Genomic DNA, 26,744 nt, shown 5'->3' with positions numbered 1-26,744 from the left:
GCTGCCACTGCCACCGGACAGTTGGACAAAGGAGCAGGTGGTGGCTGCGGCCTCGGTCTGGTGCAAGCTGCGTGCCTGGCCTGGGGAGGATATGGAGTGGCTTGCTCAGGCAGCTGCTACGACAACCGCAAGAGGAGTGCCCCTTCTTGCCTCTGATGGGCCTTCCCCGCAGTTGCAGCCCCAGCACCCCGCTCTTGATGGCACACTGAGCCAGGCCGCAGGGCTGTCCCATGTGTTGCACCCCCCTCCCAGCCTTTGCCCCAGCCTCCGTGCTGTTTTTGGGTGCTCAGCTTTCCAGGCTGCCCCCATCTCCACCACAGCATGGAGGTGCGGACGAAGTCTGGGAGAGGGGGTGCAACACATGGGAGAACCTAGCTACAGTTTATTCATGAACAACATTCAAGAGAGGCAGGAAGAAAGGCCACTGGTGCTCACGAGTAAACTGAGGCTTCTAAGTGGGATTGAATCTCCCTGCTTACTTCTTCACCTCAGGGCATCGCTGGCAGCCACTTCCTTCTGAAGTCTGTGCTCTTCCTGCTGCTGCTTGGCCTTCTCAATGCGCAGAGGCAGGAGATAGCAGTTTCGTTCACTACCTATAAGCTCCCGGGGGGGGGGGGAGCAACTGAGCAAGCAAGTCAAGATCTGTCGACTGTCTCTAATCTGCAATTTACTCGTGAGCATATTTACTCAAGAGCATGGTGCTCATGAGTAAACTCCAGATTAGAGGCAGCCAGTGTGGGTTCTGCATCTGAAGGGCAGGCAGCCTGTGGCAGAGGCGGTGCTGACTCTGCTCTGCAGCGCTGGGGACCCTGTCGGCTTTTGGGGCTGCTGCTCCCCGTATCCTGGCCAAAACCATGCAGGAAAACTCTCCAGGAGTTCTGGGATGCTCCACTGCCACTGCTGTCACCGCAGCTGGGATAGGGTTGGGGGCACTGCCCATAGCTGCTGCTGCTGCTGTTACCACTGCCCTCTCCTTCTGCTGCCACTGCCCTCTCCTGCCACCATCATCTTCTTCTGCCGCCCCCTGCCCCCATCCCCGCCACAATACTTACCTGTGTGTAGGCAGGAGAAAGCAGTGGATGCATGTGGCGAAGGCGAGGCAGGGCGAGCATCCAAGTGGGCAGACCAGTTCAGGGGCATGGCCAGCCTGTGGTCACTACCGGTTCTGCGACCCAGATTGGCATACCACTACCAGTTCTGCCAAACCAGTAGGAACCCACCTCTGGTTCAGTGACATAAAGTGTGGCTTTCAGACTCCAGAGATGTACTCAAATTCTATACCCTGAGCAGGATACTGAGATTCAGTAACAATAAGTCAAAGTTTGCAAAAGAAAAATCCAAACACATATTCATTCACTCATTCAAACTTACCTACAAGCTTGTTCTTTTACACTTTGCCAAAGTGTATGTCATACATTCTGTTCATTTCACTTCAATCTTGTTAATTTGCCCAATGGCAATCAATGTTCTTCTCTCTGACAATTGTCCTCCTTCCTCTGATTGGTCTTCTTGGTTCCATGTTTTCCAATTTAGTATGGGTCCAGCTGAAGCTCTATTCTTCCAGGTTGTTTTCTTTGTTCATTTCCCCTGTCTATTATTTTGATTATCACTAGTGATAGTGAAATGAAATTTGTTGTATTTCAAGGAAATTGAAGGGAAAGTTAAATGAAGTTCCTTTGACCCAACTTATAACAAGGATCATTTAAAAGCCTGAATCAGAGCAAGCTGGATAGTTAGAACTGATCTGATTGGTATTGGCAATATCCTGAATTTGCAGTATTGGTTCTCTGCAGTTTAAAAAGCATCCCTTCATCTTTTAATTGTTTTATTGCCTCTAATTACTAAGCAAAAAACTCATCTTGTATTTACTTTCTTAAATTACTGTTCTGTTGTGGTAAGTTATTGATTTGAAGTAAAAGAGAGAAAAGGCAAAATCACTTCTTTCTCATCTGAATGGAAATGGGAACAGTTGCCAGAGCTGAAGAACAGCCAAATACTGAATTAATTGTTGACCCACAGCAGAATTCAGAAAATAAGGGAAAAGCTATGTGGGGTTCTTTATTTCTTTAAAATCTCTTTCTTATGATTTGCAGTCTTTTAGAAAGACCGAATTTGTGCAGATAACGAGCTGAATGAATGAAGTGAAAGTCAACTTTTTAGAAATAAAGCAAAGACATGATTCTTCTGATTTTAAAATGATATAATTAAAACCTTAGTTATGATTCATATGAAAAAAGAATCATGCAGCTTGAGAATTATAGTTCGAAAGTAAATATATTCCACATGAAGTAACCAATTCACAGAGTACTTCAGGAGTATTCAAATGCTCAGGTATTTTTTGTATTCTAGAATAATTTGGATTAAATTTTGAAATGAGTAGATACAGCATTATTAATCAGATTTTATATAATTAAAACATTTTTGTACTTTATTCGCAACATTATTGGTTTTTGGAGGCAAAAACCTGCTTATTATTCAACTTCTTTTAGTTAGATTTATGTTAATTTGCTAGTATTTAAGAAATAATTTTGTAATACATTTTTATACCTCCTGTCTAGAAAATTCACTTCTTCGATATATGAGTAATGAGAAAATAACTCAAGAAGATTATATGTTCCAAAGGAATAGCAAAAAGGACACAGGGAAAAAAACTAAAAAGAAAGACAAGAATAACAGTCCTAGTCATTATTCTCTATTACCTAGTTTACAAATGGAATCATTAAGGCAAGACAGTGTGAGCACACCTGGACCTGAACCAACTTTGTACCATGTAAGTAAAATGATAAAATACTTCATTCTTTGTTGATACTGCTGCTGAATAACTAAAATGACTACATGTATTTGTTAACACCTTATGTGTTCTTATCTTTTAAATATTATTTCCAACCTTATTTTTTATTATTATTATGATTCATCACACATTCTGTCAGATGGATGTGGCATTTTTATCCACCTATTAAATGCTTCCCAACATTTTATTGAATGATGGTGTTAATGGTATTGTCTCAGGATATAAACTGTTCCAAGTAAAGCTGCCTTTTGTAATTGATGATGATTTTGTCAATTCCAATGGTGTTCACTCACTGCACTGAAGGTGCCTATCACTATTGATACTATTTTTATTTTATTCTTGCCACAATGTTATTACTGTTATTCCTTCAAATAACTGTTGACTTGTAGAAAGTGCCTGCACAGGTCAATTCAGTTTTCTTGGCAAGATTTTTTAGAAGTGAAATTGTTTTTGTCTCTTTCCTATGCTTGACAAATTAATGGGCTCAGAATCACCCAGCCAGTTTTTCACTTACGGCGGAAGTAGAATTCACAGTCTCCTATTTTTCAGTCTGATACCTTAACCATTACATCAAACTTGCTGTTTGTATTATTATTAAATATTATTATTTTAATATTAAATGAAATAGGAAAGTCTGACTCTTCATTGGTTCAATTTGTAATGCACCATCTTTACTATTTTTTGTGAAGATAGGAAGCTGGGAAGTAGTATTATATGTGTACAGGTAGTCCTCAACAGTTCTTTTAAAGACCTTTCAAAGTTACAATGGCACTGAAAAAAGTGACTTATGATCGTTTTTCACACTTAGACCATTGCAGCATCCCCATGGTCATGTAATAAAATTCAGTTGCTTGGCAACTGGTTCATATTTATGATGGCTACAGTGACCTGGATTTATATGATCACTTTTTGCAACCTCCTGACAAGCAAAGTCAATTATTCACTTAACAAGTTGCCAACAACTGTGTGAAGAAAAGTTGTAAAATGGAGCAAAATTCACTTAATAATTTTTTCATTTAATATCATAAATTTTGGACTCAATTGTGGTCATAACTCGAGGACATTTTTTAACAATTATATATATAATGGAATTATTGGTTCCATTATAAAGCTATTGGTTTGCATGAAGAAAAATATCAACGATTAAATAAGTGGCTCCCAGAAAACCTGGTTAAATATATTCAGCTTAAATCTGGCAATTACCATATTTTTGGGAGTATAAGACATTCTGAAGTATAAGATGCACCTAGCTTTTGGGGAGGAAAACAAGAAAAAAAATCTACCGTATTTTCACGACTATAAGCCGCACTGAAAATCCTAAAATTTGATCAAAAACCGGCAGTGCGGCTTATAACCCGGTGCGCTTTATATATGGAAAAAGATCGAAAATCTCTCCCTCCCGATTTTACGCTCAAACTTGAAACTCGCAAGCGAATGACCGCGAGCAGGCACGCACACGTCCCTTGGGTCTCTCCCTCCCTCCTTAGCCAGGAGGCACCAAACTGCGCCCAGCCATCCTCACTTCGTCCTGGTTAAGGGTGGGAGTGTCTGAGATGCCGCTGGGAGAATGTCCACTTCGGGTTGCCGGGACAGCAAATTTCAAGGAAAAACGCAGCTGCTGGAATTGGTGCACCACCGAAAGTTCTCTGGTCTGGCTGCACCCGAGCTGGTGAAGCGCCCTTGCGATCGGAGCAATCGCGTGGCTCACCTGCACTGGCTGTCTCCCTGGCGATAGGCGGGCGGTTGCGAGCACTCCATCAGCTTGGGTGCAGCCTGACCGGAGCCCTTTCTCTTCTCAGAAATGTCTTCTCAGTGGAGCTATAGCAGCCTGCATGCCCCTTTCAGGTACTTTGACCCCCCCCCCCGGGAGGGAGGGGGCCAGCCAGAGGGGCATAAAGGGAGCCGCAGCTTCTCTGTGAATGGAGGGGAAAGAGTTCGGCTTCTCTCTGCCATTTAAAGGCTGCAGCAGGGAGAATCCCAACTTTTTTCCTCTCCCTCCATTCAGAACGAAACTGCTCCAGCCTCCCCCACCCCCACGTTGCCCAGTAACCCTAACCTTCGCGCTCTTCTCCGCGTTCTCCTCGGGATTGCAATAGATGTCCAGAAGCAGCTTTTGGGGCTAATGGGGATTGGATTTCCAGCTCGATAGCCCCTGCCGCTTCTGGACGTCTATTGCAGTTGTGAGGAGCCAAGGAGAGTGTGGAGAAGAGCGTGAAGGTTCTTGGTGCTCCGGGAAGCGGGAGAGGCGCACGGTTTGGTTTATCCTCCCTGGATGTCGCAGTAGCAGCCCCAAACTCACCGATCTCAGTGTTTTTCGCATCGGGGTGTGCTGCAAGAGGGAATGAGTGAAGAGTGAAGACCTTTTCCAGCCAGCGCAAAGGACTCCCCCGGACTTTTTTTGCTGAGCACAGGGCGACGGGCCCGCACCTCCACCACCAGCAATCCGGAAAGGTCTTCACTCACTCTCTCTTGCAGCATGCCCCGATGCGAAAAACACAGAGATCGGTGCGCTTGGGGCTGCTGCTGCGACGTCCAGGGAGGATAAACCAAGCCGTGCGCCTCTCCCAGCTGCTTTCGCGGCTTCCTGGAGCGCCAAGAACCTTCGCGCTCTTCTCCGCTCCTCACGACTGCAACAGATGTCCAGAAGCGTCGGGAAACGTGCGGCTTATAACCCGGTGCGCTTTATATATGGAAAAAGTTTGAAAAATTAATGTTAACTGATACTGCGGCTTATAATCCGGTGCGGCTTTTGGTCGTGAAAATACGGTACCTCTGCCTCCTTGCAGTAAACAGCAAACAGCCAGTTTCAGCTTCAACTTCAGCTCAGTCTAATTAGCACAAGTAGCTGATTGTCGGTTGAATTGTCCTCCTGACGATCAGCTGTTTCAAGCTGCAGGGATTGCCATAGCCTATTGCTGCCTCCTCACACCCCATTTTTGGGCTCCGCGCACCACATTTTCCATCTATTCCAATCCCCGCTGCCCAGAGCAGGTGGAAAAGGGGGCAGTGTGGAGGTGGCAATAAGCAATGGCAATCCCTACAGCCTGAAACAGCTGATGGTTGGGAGGCCAATCCAACCAACAATCAGCCTCTTGTGCTAATCAGACTGTGCTGAAGCTAAAACTGAAACAAGCTGTTTGCTATTTGCTGCAAGGAGCAAATTGCTGGGAGGCAGAGGCCAAAGGGTGGAGCCAACAGGTGGGTGGGGCTACATTCTGTGTATAAGATGCACCCAATTTTTCACCCTCTTTTAGGTGGGGGAGTGTGTCTTATACTCCAAAAAATACGGTAAATTCATATAAATCTTTGATTTCATGAATTACTAACATTTTTTTTATTTTGAATGACCATTAAAAGAACGTATATATAGTTTTATGCTGCATTTATCTTCTAATAAATAACTTTTTGTTGCATTCTTTAAGACATAGAGATCGTTGCTGAATATATCGTACAAAGAAAGGCGATATAATGAAGTTGTATATGCATATCTACCTTTTAAGACATAGGTTTTAAATTTGAATATTGGTCAGTGGCAGTCCCTGGCTGATCTTTTTTGTATTTGGAAACTAGTCATTCTTGGGAATTAGAACTTGCGAAGGAGATGTTCAAGTAATAAATAGGACTATAGACTACACTAGGATATTTTTTAATACATTTTTTTTAATTTAACAAACAACACACACAAAAAATAATCATCTTACATTACATCTTGTAGAAAGTGTGTCAATTAGTTACAATTAGCTTTCATGCATCACTTCCATGGTCATTACTTACATTCATAAGTATTCATTACTAGGATGTTTTTTTTAAAGAAAACATATTGAAGAAAGTAATGATGAATCACCTTGGTTTTGTTGCCAAAGAAACTACTTAGATATGTTTATGAAATCATAAAGAGTTGAGTTTTACAGCAAGATTTAACTTGAAATTTATGGAAAGTTTACAGATCTTGTGTTTAAGTATCTTCATATTCTTCATATCAACTGAAAATAATCAGTTTGTATACAATAATTTTTAAACATGAATTATTTTTAATTAAATTGAATTTTGCTTTAGATACTAAGCTTATGAAAATAGAAACTGATATATCGGTCATATAAGTGCAATTTAAATAAACATTGTAAAGATATATAAATCAAGCAATTTTTATTATGGTTACAGACCAGCATTACAAGTAAAATCACTTAAAAGTATTTATTTAAAGTATTTTATTAGGTGAGGTGTTTTATAGTAGATCCATGAGACCTTATAGAAGACACAATATTGTAGGACATGAACTGTAGTATCACTCAGCCCATATGGGTTTGTTTGTTTGTTTGTGACAGCCCTCCAAAATTATACAAAAATCTAAGTGTCAACCTGGAATCCATTTTGGAACATCTTCAGGGCTGCCACAAGCAAGGCTGGTTGGAACTGTGGGAATGGGATATAAATTAAGAGGTTCCCCACCTCTTGTGGGGCTGCTGTCTAAGGTCCTGAGTATGGCTTACCCAGTACTGGGCAGCAGGAAGACTCAGGGAAGATAGAGAGGGGGGCAGAAGAGAGGCTGACTGATGTCAGTGGAACTATGGCAACAGGCAGGGCCTGTGGAGACAGCTCTGGGAGCCTCAGTTTCCCTTCAGTGGCCAGTCAGCACCCACAGCAGCAAAGTCAAATGCCTGACCCAAGGAGCAAGTCCCCTGGCTGTCCATGCAAGAGCTCCACCAATGGAGCGATGGCTCCGGTGGCAACGTCAGGATACAGGTGCCCCAGAGCTTGTGAAGTGGCCGTCCACCCAAGAACTCTACTGGGCTGAGAAGGACTTATCCAACCACCCAACACTCCAGGATTGCCAGATTGCCTCATTGCTGGCAGAGCGCACCCCTATCCTCGAGTGGTTCCTGGACCACAATGCGCCCCGGAAATGGGGTGCCCAACCAGACCTTGGAGGGGCTGCCAGAGAGGTTTGGCCAACTGAGTGTCATCAGCATGAGTCAGCATCACCAAGCCAGCCAAACCGTGATGGCCTTGGCCCAGCCAACGTTCATCTTCCCCAGCCAAGGGGAGGGGAGTTTCCTCCTTGTTCCATTTGGTGCAGAGTGGATCACACCCAGGTCTCTCTCAGTGGGCCTGATCTACTGCTTTGACACCTCAAACTCTGACAGCCACCAAACCAACATTGGCCTCCATGGGCCAGGCCAGCCCGGGGCTGCAGCAGGGTGTCTTCAACCTGCCAAGGCTAGTCATCCTGCCGCGTCAGCCACCTCTCCAGATGCCACCAGCAGACCAGATCTGCTGGCCGGGCATACTACCCCAGCCAGGCATGGTTCTAGTGCCAATAGGCATCAGCACTCACTCCTGCTCCACTGCCACCCGCACCGCCAGCCGCCCCACCCACTTCAGGGCTTCCTTTGATGGGAGCCCTGAGAAGCTGGTTTATTTCCTGAACCAGAGGTTTCTTGGGTTCACCAACTTATATAGACAATTTGTCCTTACCTTTGCTGAGGTGGCACTACCCATCACAAAGCTATTAAAGACAGAGGGGGAAAGCCACAACCCAGCCAGCCATGGTCCCTGGACTGTCAGCACACCTTCAAAAGCTAAAGAGGCTGTTTGCTGAGGAGCCAGTTCTCAAGCACCCTGATCCCAAACAACCATTTGTGGTCCAGGCAGACACCAGTGACTTGGCTGTAGCGGCAGTCCTATTGAAAATAAATGCCAAAGGGTAGCTGCAACTCTTATACTTCCCAAAAGCTCACAGACACTGAAAGACAACAGACATTGTGGAAAAAGAAGCTTATGCAGCCCGATGGGCCTTCCTCACTTGGCCACATTTCCTAGAGGGGAGCCAAGTGCCGTTTGAACTGACCACAAAAACCTAGAGACACTCAAAACTCCCCAAAAACTCTCCCCCAAGCAAGTCCACTGGCACAATACTTCAAACAATTCAACTTTGAATTAATAAACATTCTGGGGGGGGGGGGGTTGAGAGCCTGCTTACTGACACCTTGTCCAGGAAGCCACAGTTTAATAGCTGCTACAAAGAAGTGATACATGCCATCATCTCGGCCCCCCAAACGGTGGCCCAAGCCACCACCCACAGCCAAGCCAAATGTCAAGATACCACCAGGGGAGACCAAATGACAAAAACCCTGAAAATGGCACTTCCAGCAGATCTATGGTTCAATGACAATAAAGACACCCTGACTATCAAAGATGGACTGGCATGAAAGGGGACTAAACTGTATGTCCCCACCAGCTTAAGACTTCAAATCCTACAGCACAGCCATGACTTTAAACTAACTGGACATTTTGGCTACTTGAAGACCCTGCACCTAACCAGGAGGCAGTTCTGGTGACCAAAAGATATGGAAGACTATGTAAAAAGCTGTGCCACTTGTGGTGACATGAAGAAAAGAACTGGAAAGTCCCCTGGGTTTCTCCAGCAAGCGGCAGACTCAAGTAGGCCCTGGGAGGAAATTGCTGTGGACTTTATAGTCAAGTTCCCAGAGAGTGGCAGGAACATGGTCATTTGGACCGTGATTGACCTATTTTCAGAGCAGGCCCACTTGATTTCCTGCTCAGGGTTCCCCTCAGCCAAGAAGCTAGGTAGGATGTTCATAAAGCAAATCTATATGTTACATAGAGTGCCACGCAGGATCATTTCCGATAGAGGGATCCAATTTACGGCAAAATTTTGGAGGGAGTTCCTGAGGGCCATAGGGTCCATACAGGGGCTTAGCTTGGCTTTTCATCTGAGCATGAAGGGCACGGCTGAATGAACGAATGCCATGGTGGAGCAGTACTCCCTGCTAAGGCCGGTGGACTGGGCAGCCGCAAAGCCTGTTGTAGTACAGGGGGAGACCCATTATGAAGTGAAAAGGATTTTAGAGTCTCGCTTACATCAGGGCGTTTACAATACCTAGTTCACTGGAAGGGATATCCCTTATTTGAGGCTACCTGGTAACCACCTGGAGTTGGGACTTTGACCTGGTTGGACCATGTGATGGACATGTGGACTGTGGGAAAGAACTTTGATTTTTAATTTGGGTGGGGAAAACCTTGGGACTTTCAGAGTCGGGTTTTCACTAGATGTGACAATATGACATGTCTAATAAAATTGGAATTTGAGGAGCACCTTGACCTCGGAGTTTTGATTGCATTGGGTCTGTTACCTGGAATCCTGACACCAGGTTTGCTTTTATGTCATGGCTTGAATGAGCAATTAAACACAAAGACTTCTTTAAAAACATAAAATTTCTTGGAAAGTTGGTATTTAACAAATTGTAACAGAGTTATCATGATTAGAATTTACAGGAATAGAATTACAGACTTAATTATCATGGCTTAATTTATTAAATGCAACTGATGAAATTGTTCAGAAGAGGCAAGAAGAGTTAAACAGCTGAAATATCATAGAACCTAATTGTAATATTTTGATGCAATTGTATCCAGCCTTTGCAGTGCAGAGCAGGAATGAAAAATAGTAATTTCCCCAGGCCAATTAATAGAGAGCATGAAAGTACTGAGGAATCATATAATATTTACTTATTTATATGCAGCACTGTATGGCATCTGATTTTCCAGAGAAATATGATATTAAATATATGCTTGGGTAGCATAATATTTTTTTCAGGAAAATCAAATGCCATATAGTCACTTAAAATTAAATACAGATTTAACTGAATTAGAGTTAAAGGTCTGTGATGAAAGGTATTGATTTTCTTTGCAATTATAGTTCATTTATACTTCTTCAGCCCCTTGGCTAATATATCTGGAATGCCAGGCACAAATTTCTAATTTCTTCTACTGACAGATTTTTTTCCTGTTCCGAATGTTTTACTATAGTGTGACAAAATTAGAATTTGTTTAAATTAGACTTGACAGAAGTGGTTGTTTCAATTTCTTCTTTAAAATGTTTAAAAATTATTACTGTTGAAATAAAATAATGAGTAATTTTTATACAATAATTCTGTCACCTTTTCAGCCACAGTTATATTGCACTTATTCAGAATGTGCACATTAATAATTGTAGAAGTTAAATTTAATTAGTTCATAAACTTTTTATTTCCTTTTCTGTTTGCATGAAACTTGAAATGTAAACTTTACAAGTCAAAAACCAGCATAGTACAATATGAAATAGTTTTTTTAAAAAAATACTTATTGATGGAGAGGGGGAGACATACAAAACCAGATGAGGTTCAAGGATATACCTAGAATATAATATCTGATTAAGACCCTGTTTCTATCACCTCTAAAATATGATTGATACAGAATTTTTTTCCTCCCCTGTAAAGGTTTGATAATTATGTTACATGACTGTGATTAGATTGGCATATATTAATCAAACCACATGTATGTTTTTCCCCCAGACATTTCAACAATCCTCTCTTCAGCATAAGTCTAAAAAGAAAAATAAAGGTGAATATTATGTAAAATACTTCTTGTACATGTGGTGGCAAATAAAATAATATTGTAAGTTATATAAAAACATTTTAAGTTTAAAATAAGTATACAGGAAGTCATGATTTTTATTCAGGAAATCTAATTTTCAGTCTATTTCTATTAAAGAAACAGCCTTTTCACTGGTTTTCTTTTTGATCTATAGGTATTCAGAGTGCATGTGATTTAAAAGATATGTGAGCTTTACATAATTATAACAAGTCACATCCTTAAATATTCTTGCTATCAGAGAAATATGTTGTGCCTCAGACATAGCTATTAATTAGTGAGCGGGTGTGTGAGGTTTTTTCCTCCAGAATTTAGCCTTAATAATAATGCATGGCAGAAAAAAAGATTCATGTTAGACTGAAAGCTTTATGAAGGTCAGAATATAGTTTTGCTGTATTAGATTCAAATAGTCAAACTGGCAAGATCATAGCAAAAATGACTGAATAGCATCCCCACTCAAATATATAGCCCTTATGACTAGCATTCTTTGCTTTTATGCATACTAGTTGAAGTTTCCATTTCTCCATTCCTTAGTAGTTCAGACACATCAGCGTGTACCCTTTAGGGTTTATATTTTGTAGATGGCATAACTTTGTATATGTGCATGTTAATTCGTTTTCCATTTTAAACTCTTTTTTTTTCAGGTCTAGCACCTAGTAAGAGTAAGCGACGGATTTCTTGTAAAGATCTAGGTCGTGGAGATTGTGAAGGCTGGCTGTGGAAAAAGAAAGATGCTAAAAGTTACTTTTCACAAAAATGGAAAAAATACTGGTTTGTTCTAAAGGAAACCTCCCTGTACTGGTATATTAATGAAGAGGTAAGAAATAGACATAGCTATTTCTCTTTTACCAAAACTAACAAATATATAAACATCGAAGATACAATGTATACTTATCTAGAATTTTCTTTATTTTAATTATTTTTACAACTAAGAAGTACTCCGAAAATCATCACTTATTTCTTCAGCAGTAAAAAAAAAAACCTCTTATAGCATGAAAAAGTAAATGGAGCACAGATTGTGTACAGTTCATCCCATGCATATATTAAAAATAATATTTAATGATAAAGAATTAAAGCAAATGAAACCTTTGTCTTTGCTTTAAAGAAAAACAGTATGCATGTATCTATCTTAGGAGGGAACTGGAAAATACAGTAGTCATTAATTGAAAGACATGCATTTTCAAGATTCTCTGGCTGTTCTGTACACATACTGGTACATCCCACTGCATACAAGGCAAACATGAATCCTATACATTGTAACAAATTTTTGTACCAGAACAAATCTGGGATTTTTAGAGCAGGTTAGAGGTGGTCTCATAAAATGACTGCCAGTGGATGGGCTTGCATAAGAGAGAGTAGTAAAGCCAATTACACAACATTGAATGAGATTGTTCTGTAAGTAAAAGTTGCCTGCTTCTATTAGTCATATGTAGAATTCACTGTCCTACATAATAAACTCAATTTGGGGACAAATGTGATTTTTGGTATAAGTATTTTTTTTAAATAACTTAACTGTTCTTTTAGTTCCACTTCTTGGAAAACTTAATATTATTAGATTGATTATAATTAAGCATAGAAGACTGTGACTGGGGAAGAACTATGAAGTAAAATTAGAGTCTATAATATATTCTTGAGTTTAACATGGAAAAGAAAAAGGGGGGAAAGATATGAAGACAAAAATAAACGATTGGTCAAAAGACAGTAATTAAAGAGAAAATTGACAATTACCTGTAAAGTGTGATAGCTTAATATGTTGTAAATATATAGTTGAGGAAAAAGATATTCAGAATAAACATTCACATAACTTCTTACAGCTCAGACAGCTATGCTATCTTGTGAAAAATATGATAACCATAGAGAACATAGAAATATAGAATTACTAGATCTAGAAACTGGATCTCAGAAAGAAAAGTCTGATTGTAGTTCCAAATATAATAGTGACACAAAACATTTAATTCTAAGTAAAAGCGATAGCAGAAATAGATGTGAAATTCAAATTTTATATGGGTATTCTGGATTTTACATCATATGTTCCATGCATCCATCAATTTAGTAAGCCATGCATAATTAAGATGTTGTGCAAGTGCAGGCAGTGTGATTAAACCATCATGGATTAATTTGTTTCCTGAACTCAGTATTGATTTGACTGTACACTTTTAATATCTTTAAGTCTATATCTGCAATATACTGCAATATTCTACCCACAGAATTCTTATGTTAATAGAATTTAAGTAACATCTTTTGCACAAAAATTAATTTAAGCAAGATTTTTGGTAAGCCATTATGACTTATTTCATATATTATGCCATCATTAATCATTCCATCATCTGAATTCTCTCACATCACTAAGCCAAAACAAAACTGTTATTTCATATTTTTTACTCTTACCTGTAACACAAGTTACACATTTTTGTTAATGAACTTTAACTGACACTATGATCCACTTTTTAGCAAGATTTTTAAAGTGATTCTAACTGAAATGATTATTAAATTAAATTTTCTCCTTTTGGGGCCAAACAAGTTATAAGTATACTTGCATTTGTTTGTTTATTATTTGTCTGCTTTTGTTTTTTTAATGTATTCGTTTTCATAGGATGAAAAAGCAGAAGGATTCATCAGTCTACCAGAATTTAAAATTGATAGAGCTAATGAATGTCGCAAGAAGTAGTAAGTATTGTAAATTAACAGTTAGAAACAGTAGACAAAAATGATATCTTTCTCTATTTTAACCTTTATTTATTTGAATTCCTTTATTATTATGGTTGGCTCACAACAAGTTGATGCTTATATGGTTTTTGCATGTTTATCCACTTATTGGGTCTTTATTATTATTTAATGTGTATTATATAATACTAGATAAACATATAAAGGTTTATCATTGCTTCTTACAGTCCATTTAGAAGGTGAAGATAAATAGTATAACTCAAAGCGTAATAAAGATCTTTAGCTAACCTTTATATTACCAAGATAATTTACAAATGTTTTGTTCGGATTAACAGAGACTTATTTCTTTTGTAATACCTTAGAACTAGGCTTGATGATTTAACTGAGGACTAACTTTTCAAATATTTTCAGGCTATGGAACCTGCCAAAAAATAATCCTGAATACCTTTGATCGAGAGGCAACCCTCAAATGTTAGAAAATTAGCTGCATTTGAGTGAACTCCCCCTCCCTTAATCTGTAATGGAACCCTCTCAAGTTCTCATAAAAGCCTAATTTCCATGAGATGCAGTTTGAAAAATCCTTATGTAAATTTGAAGATATTGTTATACTTTATTGAAAGAAAACAGATCTATGAAATTTGCCATTACTGTGAATGATTTTATATTTAATAGATTGTCAAAAATGTACTCCTTCAAGTTGAAGCCCAAGAGAAAATGGTTAAAAGAGGAAGAAAGGGAAAAAGAGTTATATTAGTAGACTAAGGAGAATAGTAGTAAGATTGTTATTGTTATGTAACTAATTAAGAAATAAAGAAATGATAGTATATTGTTAATGGTAGAAAAAAATTGAAAGAAATACTCTCTATGCTTAAATTGAATTAGAGGATGTATGCTGTTTATAACAAAATATACCAATGGAGAAAATAAGAAATGGAAATTTGGTGTAACTTTGAAAAGGCAATTGAAGATATTGTTTATATATTAAGAAAAAAATAACTATAAAAATGGAAAAGAATAATTTGGCTGAAAGTGAAAACAAAACTATGATGTAAATGGACTAGGTAATGAAAGGATGTAAAAGAAAAGACCCAGACAACTCTTTGATCCTATAATATGTATAATTTGTATTTTAAAAAACTTGAACGCAAAAAAAAGAAGTTGACATATATAGAGATGCATCTGTAGAATTACAACATCAGGCCTATTGAATTCACTGTGTTCTTAAGTAGACTCATATCATTATATATTTTTTATTATGTGATTACACATGCATATTTCAGTTAAAAACAGAAATAGACATAAAAATATTATTGATGTCAATTTATAAAAGCAGTTTTTTCTTACAAAAAAGAACATGAACATGAAATTCAGAAAGAATGCAGAAAATACAAAATGTATTTAATATTTTGTTATGATTTTTTCATATTTTTTGTGTAGTGCATTCAAGGCCTGTCATCCCAAAATCAAAAGCTTTTACTTTGCTGCTGAACATCAAGATGACTTGAACAGGTAATTCATTCTAAAAGATTAACATGATATTTTTATTGTATAAATTTTATTTTATATTTTGTGTTGCATATAATTCAAGAAAATACACTAGCTATGAAAATATAGGAAAATATGTAAGATAATTATATTTCATTCAAAAAATGCTATTTGTGTGTGTCTGCTTTTATCTGTATACATGTACACAGTGTAACATGTATAACAGACACATATATACAGGTCTGCTAAAGATAACTTTTGAGTATTAAACTTTCTGGAAGGACAAAAATCTTCTGGATTTAATGGGTGATTTTGGGTGCAACAATCCTGATATATTCACAAATAGCAAAATTCAGTAGGCATCCATAGCCAGTTCTGATGATAGAAATAGTGTATAGTGATGTCACAATTTAAACTCCCATACTATCTCATTGCCTCCCAACATGATACATATACAGGTAGTCCTGGACTTACGACCACAATTGAGTCCAAAGGTTTTGTTATTAAGAGAGACATTCGTTAACTGAGTGTTGCCCCATTTTACAACCATTCTTGCCACAATTGTTAAGTGAATCACTGCAGTTGATAAGTTAGTAACTCGCTTATTAAGTGAATCTGGTTTCCCCATTGATTTTGCTTGTCAAAAAGTTGCAATGACTTTCGAAGACAGCAACGTTCATAAGTATTAACCAGTTGCCTAGCATCTGAATTTTAATCACATGATCATGGGAATGCTACAAATTTCGTAAATGAGAAAAATGGTCATGTCACTTTTTTCAGTGCTGTTGTAACTTTGAACAGTCATTAAATGAACTGTTGTAAGTCAAGGACTACCTGTATAGTTTTCCAGATAGAGGAAATCCAAAAGGGCTGAGTTCAGAGATTTTATAGACTGATTTCTAATGTTTTTGTAGGTATCATAATGTTAGTTTAAAAAAAAGCTTTTAAATTAATGCTCATTGTTATCCATGCTTCATCTTTAAGTATACTTATAGTTTATATCAATTATGAATATTTTTCAAATGTGTGACCTCTTAATGCTAAAATTAAATATTCCCTAATGTGATGTAATTAGGGTAATGCTGGTAACAGTGCTAATATAGGATTTTTTTTGCAAAGAGCCATTATTTATTATTTCAAAAAGGTCTAATTAGGCAGACAAACATATTTGGCACATATGCTGTAACTACCCTGTTTTCTTCTGAACTGATGATGTTGTATTTCATGTAGTTCACTCCATGACATTAAATCAAGAACATGTGCATAACCCAATTCTACTATGTACTGGTAAAACATGTAGCATAGTTCAATATGTTCCAATATATTGAGATCGTTTTGTCTTCCAACAGATGTATTCTCCCTGTTTTAGCCAGATTATATCTTTCAAAATGAAGACATTTGTGGAATGAAATTAGCTTTTATAATGAAATGTGTATTTTACTCTTATAGTTAAAATATTATTACAAATTACTGTTATTAATAACAGTCCTTAGTGGTTCTCTGTGCCGCTAATTTATTATGAAACAATAATAAAAATTATGTATATCACATCATGTTAGTAATCTCTGATTATGGAAAAGAGGGTTACACTACCTTTCAAGTATTGTTTAAATATCTTTCTACTTTTCTTAAAATGTAATCGCTTCAGTATGGATATGAAGCCTACCATATTTAAAGAAATAGGTTCATAAGGCTGAGAGCTAAAATTCAGATTGTCTTTTTTTGTTTAGTTTGCTTTGTTCCATTTTGTTTTGCCTATGAATAGACCTTTGGAAATATATAAGTATATTAGCTCTTCAAGATGGATTAAATCAGACTCCACAAGTTTCACTGGAATTCTACTTTACTGCTGGAGGTTATAGTATCAGAAACTTGAGAACCTGACTGCCTGTTTCCCCCACTCTCTTGCTTTAGCTTACTGAGTTTCTTTCTCACATTTTCTCTTTTCCTGGGCTTAAAAAATGTCTATTTTTGTAACTTGTTACCACATGTTTTTTCCAAGGCATCTGTGAGGTTATCTACAATACCTCTTACACAGTGGCTTTCATGTGATGCTTCACAAAGGGCTGGAAGCTATATTTGTCACAAAACATTTACGAGGAAGCACACTGATCTATTCACTTCCCACAATTTGTTTTAGCTCCCCCCTGCTTCCCTATTACCTTAGCTTATTTTCTATTTTTTTCTGAACAGCTGAACAAATTCTTTGGGCTTACCTAAAATCCTGATATAACCTGGAAAAGATTATGATGGAGTCTGCATTTTTTGCTTTGCGGCATATAAGCTTTCTATTCTATTTTTGTAGTTTGTTTAAAACTAACCATGGTATAAAAACTATTGTATTTTTCAGAGTATAAGATGCACCAGAGTATAAGACACACCAAGGTTTTGAAGAGGCAAATTTTTTTAAAAAATGTTTGCACTCTGCAAACCTTCCAAAAAGGGCTCGTTTTTCGTGAAAATGGGCCCATTGTTTGTTTTTTTTTCAAAAAAAAGGGCATGAATAGCCCTTAGGAGGCTTGTAGAGTGTTCCAGGGGGGTGGCCAAAATGAGTAAAAAATGGCCTGTTTTTTTGCGAAAACAAGGGGCAGGATTTCAGGAGGCAAAAATGCTGTATTCAGTGTATAAGATGCACCCAGATTTTCAGCCTCTTTTTTGAGGGGAAAAGATGTGTCTTATACTCTGAAAAATACGATAATAGATGTCAACAGATATCTATAGATACATTGTTGCATTCTTAGGCAGGGGAAAAAATCCTCAAAATTTTGTTGCATTATCATTTTTTTTACCTATAGAAGTCATTAAGTCTTACAACCAATTTCATTGTATTTAAGTATAATGACAATAAAGATTATACTTATACTGTAGGTTTCCATTTATGATTATAAGTATTCAGCTTAACCAATAGGGTCCACTTTCTTCTTTCATGGCAAAATGGAGTAAGACTTACCTTTCATTTCTGAAACTATTATTTTATAATATTTCTATGTAAAATGTCTACAACAAAATATTACTGTTAGAACAGCGGTGTCTAGAAGAAACTGGATTTCTTCAAGGGCTGGATCAGCATTATAATTCTCTTCTGTGGACCTGCTGAGGGGGGGAGATGGGATGGATGCCTCCTGCAGCACCCTGCAGGCCAAAATGGGTCTCGGGGGGGGGGCATGTGTGACTCCCCTGCACCCCGTTTTCTGCTTAGATGGCCTCCTGCAGCACTTTGCCAGCCTATGTCCCATTTTGGCTGGCAAAGTGCTACAGGAGGTCATCCAGGCAGATAACGGGTCACAGGGAGCCACACACAGCCCCCCGCAACCCATTTTCGCTGCTAGAGGCACCATGGGACAGTTCTTTGCTATTTCCAGGCTAGCCCTGTGGACCAGATTTAAGCATCCCGCAGGCCTTGAATTTTACACCCCTGTGTTAGCAGGACATAGAAAGCTGCAGAAATGTTGGTGGTATTATGACTTTAATTTTCTATGACATGTGTCACAAATAGAATGTAAGGTGCTGGCTTAGAAACTGGAAATTGAGTTCTAGACCTCCATAGGTATGAAACGAATTGGGTGACTTTGGACCAGTCACTCTTTTTCTTAACCCAGCCCACTTCACAGGATGGTTGTATGTTCATTATCTTGAATTCTCTCCCCCCTCCCTCTATCCCCCCTCTCTTCCTGTCTCTGTCTCTCTCAAGGCAGAATAGAAATCTAATAATAATAGTGAGTTGATAATCCTGACAAATCTATATAAAAAGAGGTCTAAATTTACTACATAAGTATTGGGTGCTCAAAACCATATTTAAATGTACTTTCTGGATAATGATAATACCAAAAATGTGCAGGTTAGAGTAACATACTTGTTATCTCTCTCAGTACCATCAGTATTGTTTCACTTCATGCTTCATAGAGAAGTTATTACATTTAACATAGAAAGGGATTCCTTACCTTTCCCTGTTTAATGCCTTCAATTGTATCTGTGTTGTTTTAGTACTTGATTCATGAACTTTAGCATTAAAAGGAACATACAAAACCATTTTATATTTAAAGTTCTTGTTGGTATGATGAACAATAGTTTAGATAATTTAATGTCTGTTAAAAATAATAATTTAGAGAAGCTTTCAATATCTTAAACTATTTTTAATGCTTAACTTACTGAAGACCTAATTATAAAATTAGCAAGGAGCTTTGCTGTGTAGATCTTATCCAGATGTTTTATAGCTTTAATAAATGTCCTATAAATGTCAGTCATGTCAGTAATTCAATAAACATGTTATTTCAGGTGGTTGAACAGAATTAATATGCTTGCTGCTGGATATGCAGAAAGGGAAAGGATCAAACAAGAACAAGGTAAAAAGTTAATGACTTAGTGAAAATGAACTATTATTTTAGAAAATGCATTACAATATTCCTTCACATGCAGACAGATTAGCATTATATAGCAAAGTGTTACAATTCAAATTCATTTTCAGTGCTCATGTCAACATTTCGACAGACAACCCCAAGCAAGCATGCATGAGCGAGATGATCCAATCTCTGAATGCAAAACTTTATTGAGTACATAATTTCGGCATTGGTTAAGGCAAAACCAGATCTAACTAATTCCCATGCAAACCCACATAATTAAAGTATAGATTCTCTCTCTTCCCCTATTAGAGCAGGTCACGTTGTCCAATTGAATCTCATTATATTGTTATGAGAAAATGTATTTGGCTCTAGCAAACACCTGTTAAAGTATCTTTGGTTCTCACAGCTGTCTTCTTGATGTCTGGAACCTACATTCCACTTCCCCCTTCCCTCCCTCCTAGTTCGTTGGCAAGCTGAGAAGTGATAATGGTTGCAACAGCAAAAGCGCACTTTGAAACTTGATAGGCAGACCACCAATAAAATGTAGGAGGTAACAGGAAAACAATAATTGTATATTATTCTCATTTACTGTGAGACCCTCCATGGAGGGGCCCTAGCTTCTGAGGGTAATTTGCATGGAATCTGCCTATTAAGCGCTCTGCCTTAATATTGTGGGCCTTGATCCACCTTGCCTTTGAAATTGGATAGCCTTTCCAATGCACCAAGTATTGAATCTTTCCTTTATAATGCCTGGAATCTAAGATTTGTTTAACCTCATAGTGTCTTTACCTCCCCTGGGACATCTTTTCCAATTGGCCTTAAGTTAGAGCCCTGGGCTGGTTTCAGCAAACTGCAGTGGAATACTGGATGTACCTTTCCCAATATCTTGGGCAATTTTAATTCTACCGTGACCGGGTTGATCACCTTCACTATGGGGAAGGGTCCTATATACTTGGGACCAGTGACGTGTGGTGAGGTTTATACCTGGTGAGGCTCAGCTGGGCATCCTTTTGCGAAGCAGGGCAGCGGTCGGCCTCGGCGGGGGGGGGGATTTGCATCGTGGGTGCAGCCAAGCGCCCGGGTCTGCAGCAAAGGCGCTTGGCGGCTCCCACGATGCAAAGTGCCCCGCAGCCTCCGATGCTGCTGCCCGCCCGCTGCCCCGGCCTGCTTCTCCAGGCTCCGCCGCTGGAAGTCCCGGATCATCTCTGGGGGAAGGCTGGGTGAGAAGCGGAGCGAAGCTTCTCCGCGGCCTCCCGGTGCTGTGCAGAGGCTCTCGCAGGAGCGCGTGCCAGCGGCCGGCTGTCTCGCAGCCTCCCTTGCCTCTAGTGACTGCACGTCCCTGCTTGGGACCTAGTTTCCTGCTAGGTAGCTTCAGCTTTAAGTACTTCATGGGACAGGTACATCTTGTCTCCTATGTGGAACTCCCCTTGGGGAATACATTTCTTATAGGCTTGCTTTTTCTGACTCTCTGTTGCTCTAGCTAGGGTCTTTTTTTACATTGCCCCATGCATTCTGGAGATAATCTACCCACTCCATTAGGGTTACTGATGAGGATAGTTCTCTTGGGTACTCTAGCATAGGTACAAATTCCACCCCTGTAGCTATTTTAAAAGGGGTGGGTCCAGTACTACTATGCACCACATTAATGTATGCAACTTCAGTGAATGGCAGGAGTTTTGCCCAGTTTGATTGCTGATAGTTGACATAGCAATGTAGTTACTGCTCCACTATTATGTTACTGCAGCCCCGTGCATGCTCAGATGGAATGCAGAACTGAGCCCCTGGGAGGAACTATTAGCCTTATGAATTCCTACCAGAATTTGGCTGTAAGTTGGACCCCTCTGTCCGAGAAGATGCATTTTGGCACTCTGTAAAGTCAATAGATCTGCTGCAGGAACATCTTGGCTAACTTCTGGGCTGATGGGAAGCTTCAGCAAGCTACAAAGTGAGCTTGCTTGGAGAACAGGTCAACTACAGTGAGGATTACAGTATCCCCCCTCACTTTCTGGGAGTTCTACTATAAAGTCCATGGCTATTTCCTCCCTCCCTGAGCCAGCTGGGTTGGCTCAGCCACTTGCTGCAGCAATCCTGGGGTTTTTCCTGGTCTCTGCTTCATGGGAGCACATATAGTGCAACTTTTTATATAGCTCTATTATGTCCTTTTTCATGCTTGGCCAGTGACCGGCTTGCTTAGCATCATGGCTGCATTGCAAAACTAGAATCCACAGCTTTTCAGGAATATACAGTTTGTTCCCTTTCCAGGCCAATTCCCCTCTTAACATCAACTTCCCTAAGTGGGCCCCAAACCATGCGTCTGTTTGTAGTTCTTTTTTCAGCTGTTGGGTCAGAGTGTTGCTAAGGTTTGAGATTTTCTTCTTCACCTGTTGCTGCTGCGAGCTGTTTCATGGGAATTATACTCCCTCTTGGATGCTTATGTATTGGGGCATGTAGGACAGTACATCAGCTAGGAATCCCCCCCCCCCCAGATATATTTCAATGTGAATTCAAACTGATTGAAGTACTGGGCCACTGCACCTGCTTCAGGGAAAGTTTGTGAGCATTTCTCAATGCCTCTACATTTTTGGGGTCAGTCCCTACTTTGAAAAGATTTTACTGCCCTCGAAGTTTCTCAAAGGCCACTTGGCATTCCACTTCCAGTTTAGAGGCTGGCTGGGCTGGGTTCCCCCCTCCCTGCAGTCTTCAATAACTCAATGATCAGTTTTGCAGAGAGGATGAATTGCCTATAGAAAATAGCAAAGCACAGGAAACTTTGCAATTGTTTGCAAGTTTGTGGGGCTTGCCACTCTAAAATGGCTTTCACCTTCCCTGGGTCCATTTCCACCTCTTCACAAGACACTCTATATCCTAGGTAGTCTAGACTGATCTTATGGAACTCACATTTTGACAACTTGGCATACAACTTGGCATTCAGGAGCTTTTCCAGTACTTGGTGTACTAGTTTCACGTGTTCCTCCATCATCTCAGAATAGAGGATTGATTGATTTGATTTATTGATTGATTTATTCAGTTTGTATGCCGCCCTATTCCCAAGAGACTCAGGGTGGCTAACAATCAAAAAGGAAGGGGGGGTGCAGAATAAAAAAATAAAAAGACAAACACATTTAAAAACAACAACAGTCATAACCTTGGATGGGGCTGGAAAATTCAACAGCCCCAGGCCTGCCGGAACAGCCAGGTCTTAAGTACTTTGCAGAAAGCCGGAAGGGTGGTGAGGGTCCGGAACTCAATGGGGAGATCGTTCCAGAGGGCTGGAGCAGCCACAGAGAAGGCCCTCCCCCGGGGAGTTGCCAGTCGACACTGGCCGGCTGATGGAATTCGGAGGAGGCCTAGTCTGTGGGATCTGATTTGTCTTTGGGAGGAGGCAGTCTCTCAAGTACCCAGGTCCGATACCATGTAGGGCTTTAAAAGTAACGACTAGCACCTTGAAGCGTGTCCGGAGACCAATGGGCAGCCAGTGCAGCTTGCGGAGGATAGGTGTGACGTGGGTGTACCGAGGTGCACCCACAATTGCTCGCGTGGCTGCATTCTGGATAAGCTGAAGTCTCCAAATACTCTTCAAGGGCAGCCCCATGTAGAGTGCGTTAAAGTAGTCCAGTCTTGAGGTCACGAGGGCGTGAGTGACTATTCGAAGGGCCTCCCGGTCCAGGTAGGGTCGCAATTGGTGCACCAGGCGAACCTGGGCAAAGGCCCCCCTGGTCACAGCCAACAAATGGTGTTCTAAATTCAGCTGCGGGTCCAGGAGGACTCCCAAATTGCGAACCCTTTCTGAGGGGCGTATAATTTCACCCCACAGACTGAGAGATCGAGTAAGTAGCCAATCTTTAGGAGGGAGCATCAATAGCCACTCAGTCTTCTCGGGATTGAATGCAAGCTTGTTCGTTCCCATCCAGACCCTGACAGCCTCCAGGCACTGGCACATCACTTCAACCGCTTCACTGAGTTGGCACGGGGCGGACAGATACAACTGTGTATCGTCTGCGTATTGGTATTTAATCCCGTGCCGCCGTATGATCTCACCCAGCGGCTTCATGTAGATGTTAAATAGGAGGGGGCACAGGACCGAACACTGCGGCACCCCATACTTGAGGGTCCTAGGGGTCGATCTCTGCCCTCCGACCAACACCGACTGCGACCTGTCCGAGAGGTAGGAGGAGAACCACCGAAGAATGGTGCCTCCCACTCCCACCTCCCGCAACCGCCGCAGAAGGATACCATGGTCGATGGTATCGAAGGCCGCTGAGAGGTCAAGGAGCACTAGGATAGAGGCGTGGCCCCTATCCCTGGCTCTCCAGAGATCATCGATCAGCGCGACCAAAGCAGTTTCTGTGCTGTAGCCAGGCCTGAATCCAGACTGAAAGGAATGTCATCTAGATACACTAGGACCCCTTTGTATGATCTGCGCTTTTGGCACCAATTCGGGTGCCGCTTTTGTTTGCTCGAGTCCTTCCCTTTCTTTCTTCTGCTGGTTAGGATTGCCCTGCTTCCTTTTTGGAGGTCCCTTCCCTGCCATTGCTATGCCTCTCTCTCCCTTTCCCCAATGCACAATGGGTTTCCACTTGGTCAGGTTTTTGGGGTGACCACAAACTGAATGCTCTCTTGGTGGGTTCCTAGCTTTAGATGCACCAGTTCTGTTAGGTAGAAGGTGGGCATGTACCCCACAATGGAGCCATCAACCTTGAATTTCATGGGTTGGCGTAGCTTTCTCACTCGCAATCCCAACTTCTGCATTGTTTGCATGCTGACTAAGCATTGGGTGCACCCTGAGTCTGTTAGAGCTTTTACAACTCCTTTTGCCTTTCTGAATGGGATGCTACAATCTCTATTTGGTGCTGAAAGAAGGGTGATGGTCTCACTTACCATTTGGTCATCTTCTCCCATACTATGGCTCTTGTAGAGGGTCAATTGGGGCTCCTCCTCAGTCAGAGTTCTCTTCCCTTCACTGCTGAGGGGGAGAACTCTACGACTTGCCATGCCACTTGTGACTTCTCCTTCCCCTGCTTGGAGGCTTCCTTAGTTTTGTTGGGCATAGGGATCTCACAATCAAAATGGGTGCTGGTGCCAGGCAGATTGCAGCTCTGTGGCCCCCTTGATCACATTGGAAACATAAGATTGGTCTGTGCCTTGGGGCTTCAGAAGGGGCAGGTGCCTTCACAGTAGTGGCTTTCCATCTGAGCAGACACCTCTCCTGGCTCCTTTTCAGGTGGCCTTCTCATCTGTGTTGTTTATATTCCACTAGGTCTAGCTTCTAGAGCCTAGATGGAGAAGCTCCTTACAGTCAGTAAAAATAAGACCAAGAGCTGCCTGTGGCTCAAATCATGAACTTCTCATTGCAAAATTTTGGCTTAAATTGAAGAAAGCATTAGGCCACTCAGGTATGAACTAAATCATATCCTGATGACAAATAGATTTAAGGAATTAGATCTGATAAAAGAGTGCCTGAAGAACTATGAATGGAGGTTCACAACATTGTACAAGAGGTAGCAACTAAAACCATCCCAAAGAAAAAGAAATGCAAGAAAGCAAAATGGTTGTCTGAGGATGCTTTGCAAATAGCTGAGGAAAGAAAGGAAGCGAAAGACAAGGGAGAAAAAGAAAGATACGCCCAACTGAACGCAGAATTCCAGAGAATAGCTAGAAGAGATAAGAATGCCTTCTTAAATGAACAGTGCAAAGAAATAGAAGAGAACAATAGAATAGGGAGGACCAGAGATCTCTTCAGGAAAATTGGAGATATAAAGGAAACTTTTCATTCAAAGATGGGCATGATAAAGGACCAAAATGGCAGGGACCTAACAGAGGCAGAAGAGATTAAGAAGAGATGGAAAAATTACACAGATGAATTATACAAGAATGAGCTTAATATCCCTGATAACCAAGATGAGGTGGTCACTGAAGAAGAAGGAAGGGTGAAACAAAGTATTGCCCTCTGGCCATTCATATCCGGAAAGAATCTGGAAGAAGAGCACCTGACACCATCTAGACTTGGAGGTGGAAGGAAATGAGAAAATCTAGAAGGCAGTAATGTAGGAAAATAAGGGATCAAGGCAGAAACAAATACTTCTCATGCTAGAAAAAGCCTTTATGACCAGATGACTTCCAAGGTACCAAGAATGCTGACTTGAAAAGGTATGGGGGAGGGGAGCTGCAATTAAAATTCTGGAGCACAGACAGATGATAAGGACTTCAATGTCTAAGTACTAAAGTCAACAAATATTTTTATTTGGCTTCATTCTTGTCTTTAATGAAGACATGGATCTAAACAAATAGCATCCAAATCCATTCTGGATAGTAAGCCAATTTCTGTATTACATGACTGAAAAGATACACAACCATCCCTTCATCTAATGTGAACCCTGATATTAATTTTTATTGTGAACCTCTGTAGATAATGAGTTTCTTTTTATTTATTTCTCTTTGTCCCTCTTCTCTACAGCTACCTCTTGTTAAGTCTCATATACTGGTATTCCTTTCTATTTTAAGTAGCAAATGATAATACCTGAAGGTCTAACATAGAGACATATGTGCAATCTTACATTTCAGCAGAATTGCTGAAATATTTTGTTGAGATGATTTCTTAATGGGAAAATCATGCCATATTTATGTTACAAATCTTTATCGTTATTAATTATTTTTAGGCATTTTTATAGCTTGATGCTACTTAAACACCTGTCACTGCTTGCTTCACAGTAAATCAAGTTTCTACTTTTTAATTTGTTTAGATTATTGGAGTGAAAGTGATAAGGAAGAAGTAGATACACCTTCAACACCTAAACAAGACAGTCCACCTCCACCATATGACACATATCCACGACCTCCTTCAGTAAGTGATTATGTATAATAATTAGTTGTTATTATTCAGAGCTGTCTGCATGAATCTTGTTTGGAAATGCTTTCAAATTCAAGCATCACATGTTTACAGCACATATGAGCATTCATGATGGATGATATCCAAATTATCTTTTGTAGATGCTTGCTACTAGGGAATCCTGCTTGTACATTTTTCTGTCAAAATA

General features: G+C 40.2%; 1 protein-coding gene across 5 annotated transcripts in view; it reads left to right on the top strand.

Moving 5' to 3' along the window:
- The window catches only part of CNKSR2 (connector enhancer of kinase suppressor of Ras 2), a 296,044-nt gene that overhangs the window by 194,957 nt on the left and 74,343 nt on the right, over positions 1–26,744 (top strand). For all 5 annotated transcript variants that reach the window (XM_032226612.1, XM_032226611.1, XM_032226610.1 and 2 more), the window contains 7 exons: positions 2,559–2,770; positions 11,143–11,191; positions 11,866–12,038; positions 13,815–13,888; positions 15,323–15,394; positions 19,646–19,713; positions 26,451–26,551. In XM_032226612.1, coding sequence (XP_032082503.1) covers positions 2,559–2,770; positions 11,143–11,191; positions 11,866–12,038; positions 13,815–13,888; positions 15,323–15,394; positions 19,646–19,713; positions 26,451–26,551 — 749 coding nt within the window. The remainder of the gene's footprint in view (positions 1–2,558; positions 2,771–11,142; positions 11,192–11,865; positions 12,039–13,814; positions 13,889–15,322; positions 15,395–19,645; positions 19,714–26,450; positions 26,552–26,744) is intronic.

The sequence above is a fragment of the Thamnophis elegans genome, chromosome 11 (genome assembly GCF_009769535.1).
Source record: "Thamnophis elegans isolate rThaEle1 chromosome 11, rThaEle1.pri, whole genome shotgun sequence".
In the NCBI taxonomy this organism is placed as follows: Eukaryota; Metazoa; Chordata; class Lepidosauria; order Squamata; family Colubridae; genus Thamnophis; species Thamnophis elegans.
This window is presented reverse-complemented; position numbering and strand designations above follow the sequence as displayed.